Source organism: Benincasa hispida, chromosome 3, assembly GCF_009727055.1.
Source record: "Benincasa hispida cultivar B227 chromosome 3, ASM972705v1, whole genome shotgun sequence".
Taxonomy (NCBI): Eukaryota; Viridiplantae; Streptophyta; class Magnoliopsida; order Cucurbitales; family Cucurbitaceae; genus Benincasa; species Benincasa hispida.
The window spans coordinates 41,932,057-41,947,328 of record NC_052351.1 but is presented as its reverse complement, the minus strand read 5'-3'; the positions used below and the strand labels follow the sequence as shown (position 1 = coordinate 41,947,328).

At 41.5% G+C, this 15,272-nt stretch overlaps 1 protein-coding gene across 1 annotated transcript in view; it reads right to left on the bottom strand.

Moving 5' to 3' along the window:
* Positions 1-3,399, bottom strand: part of LOC120073574 — a 99,178-nt gene extending 95,779 nt beyond the window's left edge. The window contains exon 1 of the mRNA XM_039026397.1: positions 2,799-3,399. Within this exon, the coding sequence (XP_038882325.1) occupies positions 2,799-3,399 (601 nt within the window). The remainder of the gene's footprint in view (positions 1-2,798) is intronic.
* Positions 3,400-15,272: the final 11,873 nt, after the last annotated feature.

The window sequence follows — 15,272 nt, the reverse complement described above, 5'->3', positions numbered from 1 at the left end:
ATCCACTTGTATGTCTTTACATACATGTTTAAGTTACAACGATAACCATGGATCTTAGTTTATTGGTTTGTGGTTAATGCAACTAAAATATCAAATATTTTATAGACAATGTGAATAAAATATCATATATTATAAATCACAGAATGTTTGTTCATACAAGTGTTTACAAATTACAGAACCCTATGAGATTTAGGGCATTAACTCTGACAATCTCCCACTTGTCCTAAATCTAGGGAGTGTACAAGATAATCAAAGTACAAGTACACAAAACAATAAACTATGGTAGAAACATCCAGTACAAGATCTCCCACTTGCCCTAGTCCAGCCGTGGTCTGACCCATAAACCCATACTTGGCAGATGACCCTCAAACACTATAGCTGTGAGGGCCTTCATAAACGGATCGACAATGTTGTACTCTAAAGCTATCTGCTTGACAATCACTTCCTCTCGATGTATAATCTCTCGGATGAGATTGTATTTCTACTCAATGTGCTTATCATGCTTATGACTCCGAGGCTGACGGGAATTCGCCACAATGCCACTATTATCACAATAAAGGGTGATAGGCCTAGACATGTCGGGAACAACTTCCAGATCAGTCAGGAATTTCCTAAGCCAAACGGCCTCCTTAACAGCTTCACAAGCTGCTACATACTCGACCTCCATGGTGGAGTCCACAATTCACCCTTGCTTGGTTCTTCGCTAAACTACAACCCATCCATTAAGAGTGAACACTGATTTTGAAGTGGATTTCCTAGAATCCCTATCAGTATGAGAATTAGAGTCTGTGTATCCTGTAAGGATCAAATCGTTAGAACAATACACAAGCATGTAGTCCCTCGTTCTCCGAAGATACTTGAGGATGTTCTTGACGGTTGTCCAGTGACCATATCCTAGATTAGACTGATATCTACTGACTATCCCCATGACATAGCAGATGTCAGGTCTAGTATATAATGTCGCATACATGAAACTGCCTATGGAAGATGCATAGGGGACCCATCTCATTTCCTCAACCTCTTAAGGTGTCTTAGGACATAGTTCCTTAGACAATGTAACTCCGTGCTTGAAAGGAAAAATGCCTCTCTTAAAGTTTTACATCGAGTACTTGATCAACATCTTGTCAATGTACGATACTTGAGACAGTGCTAGCATTTTGTTCTTTCGATCCCGAAAGATCTGAGCCCCAAGAACAAACTAAGCCTCTTCCTAAATATTTCATTTGGAATTGGGTCGATAGACAGTTCTTAACTGAAGTCAGTAAGCCTATGGCATTCCCAATGAGTAGGATATAGTCTACATATAACACTAGGAAAACTACTGAACTATTGATGATACAAGGCTCATCAACATTTTGGTCAAAGACATAAGATTTGTTCACATTATCAAATCTTATGTTCCAAGATCGAGATGCCTGTTTCAGTCCATAAATGGACCGATTCAGCTTGCAAACCTTTTGTTCTTGACCTTGGACTATGAACCCCTCGGGTTGCATCATATAAATGGTCTCCTAAAGATTGCCATCTAGAAAAGTAGTTTTGAAATCCATTTTCCATATCTCATAGTCAAAATATGAGGAAATGGATATGAGCATGCGGATATACTTCAGCATGGGAACATGCGAGAAAGTCTCCTCATAGTCAACTCCCTTTACCTGGGTATAACCCTTTGCCATAAATCTAGTCTTGAAGGTTTGCACCTTCCCATCAGCACCTTGTTTCCTATCAGGTAGATCTATAATATCCCAAACTGAATTGAAATACATAGACTCCATTTCGAGATCCATGACTTTGACCAATTCATCTCTGTCAATGTCCTCCATTGCGTTCTTGTAAGACAACAGATCCTCAACCTCATCATCAGCTACCATAGCCAGGATTTCAGTTAAACCCGTATAGCTAATAGATAGGTTCACAACCCTCCCACTACGTTGAGGTTCCCTCAATATTTGAGGTGGATTTGACCTACTAGATGAACCTACATCAACAACTCTTCTTGAGGTAGTAGGCTCTTCAACAACTCTTCTTGAAGATTCAATAGTTTCTTTGGAAAGCTCATTCAACACGATTTTGCTTCTAGGTTTGTGCTCCCTTATATGATCCTCCTCAAGAAAAGTAGAATTTGTTGACATTAATACTTTGTTTTCTTTAGGATCATAAAAATAAGCCCCTCATGTTCCTTTGGGTAGACTACAAATAGGCATAACCTCGAATGTGGTTCCAGTTTCTTAAGATTAGCCTCAAGCATATATGCTAGGTGTCACAATCGCTCTTTCGAAAGCTTCTCTTAGCGATTGTGCGGCACTTGTTCCCGCTCACGAACAAGCCAGCCAACTCGAATACGGACTGCCGGTGGCACACCGAATGCCTCTCGCAACCTCCACCCCCGTTTTAGGGAAAACGGTTTTAGAAAACGGGTTTGGAGAAAAGGTTTTCGTAAGAAGTTTTTGTTAGTGTGAATAAAGAAAGAAAGATTGTAGTAGACTAGAAAGCAATAAGCAACAACAACAGCTTTATAGAGTACTACTCCGGGTATGAGGAAGTGATGGTTAGTCTTATCCCCATATAGTGCATTCTGAACAAAAAGCCAACTGGCGCCCTTGCATATGCAAAAGGGCGAGTGGTCACTTACAATGAAAATGTAAAGAAAGCAAGCTAACTAAGCTAATACAATACAAGATATGAAAGTATGCTAGAAGGGGGTTGGATTGGGCATGCGGCCATGGGCAACAGGCCCTGGACAAGCATGACCATGACATTCTCCCCCACTTAATTGGTTGACGTCCCCGTCAACTGACCTTGTTCAAAATTTGCGATGGCTGGAGCTGCATTTTTAGAATCTTTGGCCCGCTCCCAACTGATCTCTTCGTCAGGGAGATCCTTCCATTTCACTAAGAACTCTGTCAGTTCTCGTCTGGGTCTTCCAATACGGCGCGTACGTTTATCCAGGATTTGTGCAACTTCTTTCTCAGCAGAACTCTTCATCGTGACCGGTGGGCGCCTTAGCATGTTTCGCTGTTCATCCTCGGGATCGGGATGATAGGGCTTCAGGATACTCACATGGATGACAGGATGAATCTTCATCCATGAGGGTAACTGAACCCTATATGAGGTTCTCCCGACCTTCTCAATTACCTCCACTGGACCTTCATATTTTCTTACTAGCCGTTGGTCTTTCTGGCCTCGGAAACGAAACTGTTCCGGTCGTAGCTTGATCAGGACCTTGTCCCCGGCTTGAAACTCGAGGGCCCTCCACTTCTTATCAGCCCACTTTTTCATCCTTCTTGATGCTCTTTCTAGGTAGGCGCGAGCTATCTCAGAGGTTCTACTCCACTCCTTAGTGAAGTTATGTGCCTGAGGACTTTTGCCTGCATAAGGGTGGTCCACCAAGTGTGGCATGAGTGGCTGTCTACCGCACACCACTTCGAAGGGCGTTTTTCCGGTTGCGGAACTCTACTGGTTATTGAAGCTGAACTGAGCCACATATAACAACTGGACCCAGTTCTTCTGCCTAGCGTCGATAAAGTGACGCAGATATTCCTCGAGCATACTGTTGAAGCGTTCCGTCTGGCCGTCAGTTTGGGGATGATAGCTAGAGGAGTTATTCAGTGTTGACCCCAATATTTTGAACAGTTCTGTCCAGAATGTCCCAATGAATCTTTCGTCCCGATCGCTAACAATGCTCACGGGGACGCCCCATAATTTCACGATGTGTTTAAAGAATAGCTGGGTAGTCATCACGGCTGTGCACATTTTCGGCGTTGGGACGAAAGTGGCAAATTTTGAGAACCGGTCGATGATAACAAGGATCGATTCGAACTCTCCCACCTTGGGCAAATGGGTGATGAAGTCGAGAGACACGCTCTCCCATGGTCTAGAGGGCACAGGTAGGGGTTCCAGCAGACCCGCTAATTTCGCCCTTTCGACCTTATCTTGTTGACAGACAAGGCAAGTCTTGGTAAATTGCATGACATCGTCTCGAAGGCTTGGCCAATAGTAGCCTTGTTTCAGAAGGGCATAAGTCCTCTGCCAACCATTATGTCCTACCCACGGTGTGTCGTGACACTCCTTCATCAGCGACCTTCGTAACTCCCCGGATCTGGGGATGTAGAGGCGATTGCCCTTGGTGTATAGTAGATCATCTTCCACCCAGAACTGGCGTGTCTTCCCCGCTCTGGCCAACTGTAGGATGGCCTGCACCGCTGTGTCATTTGTCAAGTGAGTTTTGACAGTTTCTCGTACTGTTGCACTCAACGTACTTGCTTTGTTAAGTGCGGGCGAACATCGCACTGCGGCCGCATTGTTCGCTCTTTCGGCTAAGAGCATCAGCCGCTTGGTTACTTTTTCCCGGTCTATGTTCGAATTAGAAGTCGAACTCCACTAGACACTCCTGCCACCGTGCCTGTTTCGACGACAACTTCGGTTGGTTGAAGAAGTGACAAATGGATTGTTGTCGGTCTTTGACCACGAACTTGGCCCCCAAGAGATACTGCCTCCAGGCCCTCAAGCAGTGAAATACTGCTAACATCTCTTTCTCGGAGGCGGCATACTCCGTTCGGCATCATTTAGTTTCCTACTCTCATACGCGATAGGGTTCGTCTTGAGAGGAGGACACCGCCCAACGCGAAGTCAGAAGCATCAATCTCTACTTCAAATGGCTTGGTCACGCGGCAATTCCGAGGATCGGCCCTTCAATCATCACTTTCTTCAAGCCCTCAAAGGCGGCTTGACATTCAGGAGTTCAGCTCCATTGGCTATCCTTCTTCAACAGTTCGGTTAATGGCCCTGTTCTTCTCGAGAATCCTTCTACGAACCGCCTATAGTAGTTGGCTAGTTCGAGGAAGATCGTAGTTCGTCACGGATGATGGTACCTCCAATCTCTAATCGCGGCCACCTTCCCCTCCTCCATACCAATCCAACCACACTCAATCACGTGGCCGAGGAAATTTATGCGCTCTTGGGAAAAGGAGCACTTCTCTCTCTCTTTACATACAACTGATTTTTCTCAGCTTTTCGAAGACTAGTTGGAGGTGACGTTGATGGTCCTTCAGCGAGGCACTATAGACCACAATGTCATCAAGATAACTACGACGAATTTGTCGAGTATTCGTTAACACTTGGTTCATTAAGGTACAGAAAGTTGCTGGAGCATTAGTGAGGCCAAAGGGCATCACGAGGAATTCGAAGGCCCCATATCTCGTGACACAGGTCGTCTTAGGTTCGTCTCCTTCAGCAATTCGGACCTGATAATATCCAGACCGTAGGTCCAGCTTCGAGAAATACTTAGCACCGTGAAGCTGATCAAATAAGTCAGTAATGATAAGAAAGGGGATATTTCTTGCGGACTGTGAGCTTATTCAAGGCCCGATAGTCGATGCACAACCGGAGGCTCCCATCCTTCTTCTTCTGGAACAGTACTGGGGCTTCGTAAGGGCCTTCGCCGGCCTGATAAATCCTGCATCTAACAACTCGTCTAACTGTTCTGGAGTTCGGCCAATTCTGGCGGCCATTCGATATGCATTCTTGGCAGACGGCTTGCCCCTGGTAACAACTCAATCTCATGGTCAATCCCCTTCGTGGGGGTAAGGACTTGGGTAAGCTTTTCAGCATGACATCCCGATACTCTTCCAAGACAAATAGAACGTCTTGGGGATCTCCTCTTCAGTGGACTCAACTGATTCTATCGGGATGGCCATGAACGTGGTTCGTCGTGGGCCAGGCCTCTCTTCTCAATTGGAGGGCTGAGATCATTCTCACCCTATTTGGTTGCTTGATACTGGCTTTGGACACAGGTGGGTGTAGATCCGGTAATGACTAAACATTTGGCGAGGGGCACTGGTATGACTTTATGTTCAAGTAGGAATTCCATCCCCAATACCCAGTCGAAATCATCCATCTTGACAATCACGAAGTCAACGAAGCCCTTCCAGTCTCCTAACATCACCGGATTCTCTTCGCTATCCCCGTAATCGGTAGGGCTGCGGAATTCACAATTTTCATTTCCCTGCATCTCTTTCCCAAGTCATGTTCAGGCAGCGAGCTTCTGTTTCAGCCATGAAGTTATGGGTAGCCCCAGAGTCAACCATAGTGTTTTTGGCCGATCTTTGGTTGACCCAAGCGTCCACATACATGAGTTCTTTCTCTAGTGGCCCTTCGCCTTTTCCATTTTCTTCTGGAGCGCAGATAAGAATTTTTAATGCCCCCATCCTGGGATTCTCAATTTCTACAGCTGGCTCGGTTACCGTCTCCTTCAGTTCAGTCTTGTCTTCGGAGGTAGAGGCTAACGTGGCTTGAAAAGCATTGAATGCGGTTCGATTTGGACATTCGCCCGCCTGTGTGGCCCTCTACATATGAAACAAGACAGGGGCGATTGTAATTGTTTATGTTGCGGCGGCCCCCGCCAGTTGTTTCTGATCTCAGTTGGGATGATTTACGGCCCCCTTTCTTGTCTTCTCTCCCCCAGGTCTGGGAGGCAATGATGTTTTGTTTCCATTTGAGAAAGTTGACTGCTTCCTCACATCTTGTGAGTCAGTGCTAAGATCGTATAGCCGTTTAGCTGCTGCATAGGCAGAGGGGAGATCTTGTACTCTCTGTTCATATTGTTTTGATTTCGCCACGGTTTCAGCCCTTCAACAAAGAAAAAGACTTGTCTTTTTCAGACATATCTCGTATGTCTAACATGAGTCCTGCAAACGGTTTTACGTAGTCCCTGATGTTACCTGTTTGCTTCAGCTCTCGGAGTTTTCGTCGAGCCAAGATCTCGACATTTTCAAGGAAGAACTGCGAGCAAAGTTCTTGTTTCAATCTATCCAAGTATCAATAGTGCATCGTCCTTCCTGTATGTCTGTAAACCGTGATCTCCACCATAGTTTTGCATCTTCAGCTAGATGCATGTTGCTAGTGTGACTTTCGACTCTTTCAGTTACTGTGTTCGTCGCCTTGAAGTATTGCTCAAGGTCGAAGATAAAATTTTCCAGGGCTTTTCGTTTCTCGTACCCCACAGAAGGGTTTCGGTTCTGGGATTTTTATTCTGCTTACTGCCATTACTCCCCCAGATGGGGCTTGGTTCCCTACCGCTCGGATGGTGAGATTCACCTTAGCACTCACATCCGCTATCTCGGCTCTTCACGACGTCAAGGGCCGACCGAAAGTCTTCAGACAAATCGGTTACCATCTGAAGTATTGCTTTTTGGGAGCTGTCCAGCTCTTCGACACGCTCCTCTATGTAGGCAACAGAGCCCGATGAGCTATCGCTCTCGTTCAAAGCTGCCAGACCTTGCTGTTTTGGTCTCGGGGTCTCTACCCTCATCATCAATTCTCTGACGGGTAATCCGTCTAGGCGGCCTAATACCGCATCAATTCCATCGGCTTTCTCAGCAACTTCTTGTAGCCGAGTCTCTAGGAAACGGACATTATCCGGAACCTCTCTCAGGTAGAGCATTGTTCTTCCATCTCTACCAATCTGTCCACATGGGACTTGTTCAGGTTCTTCGTCGCCGACATGATCACTGACCTTCCCTCTGTAAGCCAACCTGGCTCTCATACCAATTTTCACAATCGCTCTTTCGGAAGCTTCTCTTAGCGATTGTGCGGCACTTGTTCCCGCTCATGAACAAGTCAGCCAACTCGAATACGGACTGCCAGTGGCACACCGAGTGCCTCTCGTAACCTCCACCCCCGTTTTAGGAAAAACGGTTTAGAAAACGGGTTTGGAGAAAAGGTTTTCGTAAGAAGTTTTTGTGAGTGCGAATAAAGAAAGAAAGATTGTAGTAGACTAGAAAGCAATAAGCAACAACAACAGCTTTATAGAGTACTACTCCGGGTATGAGGAAGTGATGGTTAGTTTTATCCCCATATAGTGCATTCTGAACAAAAAGCCAACTGGCGCCCTTGCATATGCAAAAGGGCGAGTGGTCACTTACAATGAAAATGTAAAGAAAGCAAGCTAACTAAGCTAATACAATACAAAGATATGAAAGAATGCTAGAAGGGGTTGGATTGGGCATGCGGCCATGGGCAACAGGCCCTAGACAAGCATGACCGTGACACTGGGCAACCCCAGATGCGAAAATGACGTAAACTAGCTTTACGACCATTCTACAACTTCAAAGGTGTTCTGGCAACACTTTTGAAGGGAAAGTAGTTCAGGATATAAACTGCAGTCTCTACTGCAAATCCCCAAAACGAGTCAGGTAAACAATCGTAACTCATCATCGATCGAACCATGTCCAACAGGGTTCGATTTCTCCTCTCTGAAACACCGTTCTGCTGAGGTGTACTAGGTGCTGAGAGTTGGAAAACAATACCATGTTCTATCATATACTTTTGGAACTTAAAATCCAAAAACTCTCCACCTCGATCAAATTGAAGTGTTTTAATCATTTTACTTAATGTGTTATCAACTTCAGCCTTGAACTCCTTGAACTTTTCAAATGACTCAGACTTATGTTGCATTAAATAAACGTACCCAAACCTCAAATAATCATCAGTCAAAGTGATGAAGTATTCCTAACCTCCCCTGGCTCGTACATTCATCGGACAACGAAGGCCTTAATGCACTAGCTCTAGAGGCTCTTTGGCCTTATACCTTTTCCAGTAAAAGGTCTTTTAATCATTTTTCCTTCAAGGCATGACTCGCACACAGGTAAAGATTTTTCTTCTAACTCGCTTAGAAGTCTATTCTTCACCAACCTCTCAATCCTATTGAGATTAACGTGCCTTAAACGTAGGTGCCAATGTTGGGCATTTTCTTTAAGAGAAACTTTAAGTCATTTATGTTGAGTTACGACGATTTTAAACATCTCTATGTTATGGAGGGAATTTGTTGCTAACGACCTTAGCACGTACAAATTATTTTCCAGATTTGCTGAACATATATCAACATCATTTTTCAAAATAAACACTTTATTTACTGAAAATTTAAGTTTCTCTTTAACTCGGAAACTACATAAACTTCATTCAAAATGATAAACCTATTTTGTAAAGTCAGTCGAAGACCTCCTACTGCCATAGCTGAGACGATGTGCCCAGTTTCAACTCGCATCGTCATCTCACTAGCACCAAGCTGTCGCTAGGAATGAATTCCCTGAAATGAAGAATAAACATGGTTAGTGGCCCCAAAGTCAATAATCTAGGCAGAATCATCATTCTCCACTAAACAAGTTTCCAAAACTAGTAAATTGTATTTACCTTGTTTGACTTTCTTCTTCTCAACCGAATAACGTGGGCAGTTACGCTTCCAGTGCCCATCTTGGTTGCAATTGAAACACTTTCCCTTGTCAACCCCCACTAGTTGCAATTGAAACACTTTCCCTTATCAATCCTCACCGGTTGCCTATCCTGTGGAACAGTAGGTTGTAGGTTAGCAGGCGCCTTCCCCTTACGACCCTTCTTCTTCTTCCACTTGCTGGTGCCAGAAGAAGAAGGTGCAGACTTAGTTACAAAGGTCGAATCTTTATGGAACTTTTTGGATAATGAAGCAACATTTGCCTTACCAACCTTCTTTTCCTTACTTTTCAGCAAAGATTGGAAATTCTGCAAGTCATTTAGTAGAGTTGTAAGGTTGTAATCAACCCTGTTCAAAACAACGTTGCTTACGAAGTGAAGGAAACTTTCTAGTAACAACTCCAAAATAATGCTAACCTGGCTGGCCTCATCGATGCTCGACCCGTTCATCTCCACCACGTTGAAGTAGACCATCATATTAAGAACATGTTCTTGAATAGATGTTCCCTCCTTCATTCGTGAGTTGAAGATGTACTTAAGAGCGTTGTGCCTGAGCTGCGCGGACGGTGGTCCGAACATTCCCCTCAGGGATTCAATGATATCACATGCAGTGATTATGAACTCATGCTTCTTGGCCAAAACGTCTTTAAGGCTGGCCAAGATATACACTCGGGCCTTTTCGTTCACCCATTCTAGCACTCATATGTATCTCAAACATTTCAAGTAGCGTTGGGAGGTGGAATAGGAGGACACTTCTTTATAAGGACAAACCTCAGATCATCAATGATCAAAATCATATTTATCGTGTTTTTCCAACTAACGTAATTTTCGCAAGTCATTTTATCAACGGCAAGAAGTGAAAGAGTAGCAATATCCATAATAAAATTGCTGAATAATTGAACAAACTTAATAAGTCTACTTGCGTTAAACCACTTTTAACACCAATTAAGTTTTAGCAAAATAGTTCTATTATACTCTAAGTGACATCTATTTTGCAATGATGCTCCAGTGAGGCAGGACAAAAGTCACTGTAGGGTGATCAAGTGCCCCTTCACTGGAATGAGACAATCTCAACCATTATACAGAAACAACTTCTTGTAACTGAATCTAACAGTCATCATTGTTCGGTCCAAAATTTGTTAACATCCTTAACAATTCTATGTAAGTGTAACCCCTTATTTTAGGTCCTAGAGTCCCATCCTAATGAACCAATCTTAGGAAAAAGCTAATTAGGATAAGAGACTAAAGCAACCTTATCCATTACTGGAGATCAGATAAAAAGTTGTGCAAAACAACCATCCTTTAGGGGAACACTCCCAGGGTGGCTCGAGGCGATGCACCAAAACATTATCCAACCTAATGAAAGAGACTGAGGGATATGTTGTCAAACGTCCTGCTCCCATTTACTATGAACATTCTCTCTATTCACCTTGGTATTGATCTACCCAAATGCCATCTGTAGGGGGACACTCCCAGGGTGCCTCGAGGCCGAGGATAGATCTCATGGTGTGAACTTTTTAGGGAGAAATGTGTAGAGGTAAAGTGAAGTATCATATACCACAATTACCTCCAACTGAATGTTCTATTTAGGGATTCATTAACTTAGAAAATCCAGGTACTGATTTTAACTAAGTGGTTTATTTAATTTGCTAAAAAAAAAACACTTGCTTTTGATGATTAAACACGTTTGATTCAAGTCTTATTAAATACTTTAACATATTGTCATCAAATTTGCATGCATGTAATAAATCTATCTAACATTTCCAGGTAGTTTCCTAGGTAGGGGGTGTGACGTTTCCATCGACTTAAGTACCCCAGCCTAGCCAGAACCAGCCTTAGCCAAAAGGTCCCTTATAGATACATTTGTTACATATTTAATCTTTATTAGTCAATTTAATCTTATTAAACCGAATTAAAAAAGTAAGCTTAGGTTTCTAATCTTATTAGAAACGTGATCTTAGGTCTATCTTAATCAAATTTTAAAACTCTTTTAAAACATGATTAAAGCCTAAGGTGTGTATGCAACTCTTTATTATTGATTTTAATTCTAATTTCATTAATTATAACTCTTATAAAGAATGAAACAATTAAAATCATTCACATAGTTAAGTTAGACATTCACAAGGTATTTATAACTTTTATAAATAAACCTAAGTGTCATGCTTCATGCAATGTTCATTCATTACTAGTATATATAATTTTTATATAACAAAGTAATGAACTAAGCATACATTCCATAACATACTACCTTATATTATAACACTTATAATATAAATGATGCATGGATATGCTTTAATACATGCATATATTATAACTCTTATATTATATGATGCATGAGCATGCTTTAAGTAATTTAATCATGCAAACTAATATATTATAACACTTATAATATAAAGACGATGCATGAATTAAATGCATAACCTATGGTGAGTTTTAAAACTATATGACATACATTATGGCACATAAAATAAATATACATCACATGCACATTTAACAAAATTGATGGACCAGGATAATTTGTCTCAAAACCAGAAATAAAAGCTAAACTATTACAAAAGATTCAAGTCAACCGGCTCCAACAGGTCAACCGGGTCTTAAACTGCCTGTCTTGAAGCCTCGTCACTTGATCGTGTAGTAAATCCTTTGATCATCGAGTAATGCACATCAAGTATAAATGAACGTTTAGCAATGCTCGTGTAGCTTCAGACTATGCAATAAGCATGAAAGTCCATGCGATCGTGCAACATGCTTCGAGTAACACATGTCATGCGATCATGTAGCTAACGCCTATGCCATGAGAATGATAGTCTACACGATCGAGTAGCAAGCGTTGAGTATCGTATACCATGTGATCGTGTAGCTACTGACTATGCGAAGAGCATGATAGCCTACATGATCGTTTAACGCGCATGCCTTGCGTAGAGTATCAAATACTATGCGATCGTTTACCCTCGAGCATTTACACGATCATGCAACCAATGCAACATGATCGAGTAAACTGTTTACACGATCATGTAGCATTAGGTATGCGATTTTTTAGTTAATACTACACGATCGAGCAAAACATTTCTATAGAAACACATAGCCAAATCTAAACGATCGTCTAGCTTGAGCTACACGATGCGACCATCGTTTAATCTTCTCCATTGAAGCGAACAACAACTCTTTGCTTCTGAAGCTTCTTCACGAACGACTCAAAAACATAAATGAATACAGACTTGATTGCAGGTTATTATGCCCAAAACTGTAGGGGCCTTAAAATTAACTTTTGCAAAAGTAAACTATAAGCATAAATGGAGACAATTATCCCAAAATTATCCATCAATAGCATCCACAAACATTTAACACTTAAATGCATTGCAGAAGCTTAAAACCCACCAAAATTTTAAACGAAATTCTATACAAAAATGGTATTTGGAAATTAGAACTAAACCTAGCTCTGATACCAATTGAAGGAATACTTTTTACAGAGGACCTTTGTGTGGAAGCGGATCGGCAAAACTCCATTGTGAATGAAATGCATACGTTAACAATCATACAAAATAGATTATGCAACAAAACATAAATTACGACATGCTTCTGAAATAAAAACTAAGGATAAGAGATTGTACCTATGAAGAACTGTTCTTCAAGATAATCCTCGATCGTTCACGAACGCGTCAAACAACACGATCTCCCTTGATCAGCAACTTACAGCAACTCGATCCTCGAACCAATTGGACACTAGCATTAGGTTACCTTGGTATTCTCGATGTGAGAATCCAAGAGTGGTGGGCTCCCACTACAAGAATTTTGGGCTTTAATGTCGGTTGGAAAAAGTAAAATCGGATGTATAATGTTGGTTTTTTTTTAAAGCGGATCTTTAATGTCGGTTTTAAATCGACATTGTAGGTATACATTTAATGTCGGTTTAAAACCAACATTAAAGATTCGGTTTTCTTTTTTTTTTCTTAAAAAAAAAATCCCATTCCCCCCCCCCATTTTTTTTCATTTCCCGCATCCTATCTATTCCTATCTATCCCTTTTCTAAACCTATTTTCCCCATCAGCCACCTCTCCTCAGTCCCCCCCCCCCCTTTTGTTTCTTACGAAAATGATATTAGGTTATATTTTGTTTCTCTTTTTCTCTCTCAAATTTCAGGCAAACCTTCGTAGACGGTGAAGAGAACTGAAAACGAAAGCTATCAAAAATGGCGACCAAAATTGCCAAAAAATCCAATCTCTTGGATCATCACTCCCTCAAACACCTACTCGATGAATCTGTTTCTAAGGTAGAGAAGTAAGAGATATGTGGAACCAACGAGAAATGGCAGAACCCGTAGATAGGTCGGCAATGTCGATCCATGTAGTATCGATTTGAAATCGATTTTGCATCTTTTCGTACTCCCGATGCCATTGATAAACAAGCAGCGAGAGTCATAGTCGATGCTTTGAGAAGATTCCAACAATGATTGAAAAAATAAATTGAAGAAAGAACAGAGAGATCGGTAGAGATATGAAGGATTTGAATCTATTTTTGAGGTAATTCAATCTGCAATTTCATTCTCCCTTTTTTAGATCTTTTTTGCGTCAATTTTAATCTAGGTTTGAGCTTTTTCCTTGCAGAATGTCACCAGCTGTAATGAAGGATTTGAATCTGTTTCTGAGGTAATATGAAGGATTTGAATCTGTTTCTAAGGTAATGCTATTTGGCTACATTTTAGTGTTTCTGAATATAAACCAGCTAAAAAAATCACAAAGTCCTAAGAGTTTTGGTAATGTGATACATTTTTTGTTTCGTCATTCATCTGTACTTCTTAGGGGAGAGAGGAATATTAGAGCATTAGAGATTTGGAGAAAGACTTTATTGATGTTTGATTCGTTGTTAGTTCATGTATCTCTGGAAAGTGTGAAGCTGAAGAAAAGGAAGAAACACAAGAGAACAGAAAGGCCCAGGTTGGTAATTCTTTTGACATTTTTTTCCAGCACCATTTGTTACATAAGTGTGCCATATTCAGATATTCCAATCCTGCAGATGGTAGCAAAACTGCATGGAATACTGAGACCATTTCTACTTTGGAGTATGAAATCTGATGTTGAGCTAATGCTCCCTCAGAAGAAAGAAATCATAATATATTGGTTATGATTGAAGGTATCATTGTTTTAAATTTAATTGTTATAGATAGATTCTATAACCTGTGCATCAACTTCTTTTATTTTCATAAATATTATTTATATATTTAGATATATATCTCTGCCCAAATCTCTCCCCTCTCGCCCAAATCCCTCTCGCTCTTGCTCATGAAGGTCAAATCCCTCCCCTCTCGACTCTCGCCCAAATCCCTCCCCTCTTGCCCAAATCCCTAGCTCTCGCTCATAAAGTCCATCTGCTCTCGCTCTCGCGCTTGCTCGTACCTTCACTCTCGCTACTCTTGCTCTCACTCTCGCTCCTCTCTCTACTCTTGCTCATACCTCCACTCTCGCTCATACCTCAACTTTTCTTGAACACCCTTTTCTCTCTTCAATACTTATACCCGTTACTAAGCGTTCAAGAGAGAGCTTGGCATGACACCGGATAAGGTATATTTACTTGGCTAAACTTATTTCATATAATCAGATTATGCATTCATTCTGTTGAATGGAGATTACTTTTACAATCTGACAGAAGCTGGTTATCTTGATTGTGTTACTGTTACATATGAGTTGACACTTCTGTTTTCTGTATCTGATCACATTATAGCACGTTTCAATGTGCATGATAGCTTAAAGTTTCATTAACATTTGGCCTTTCATATGATTATATAAATGTGGTTATGGTTATAATATTAATTTTTCTCATTGGATCAGAGTCTGCCTGAGGTTAAATTCTTAATCTCAGGCACATTACTTGTTAAGTTGAAGTTAAATTCTAAATCTTTCCAATTCTTCTGTAGTTGCTGGATGAGTTGAAGAAGAAGAATCCTGATAATGAAGTCCATTTGAACCTGTCTCTTATACACATCTAGATGTGTATAAGAGACAGCATGAATAATGTCATAGCCATAGTGTTCGATGATGATGTGTCATGTT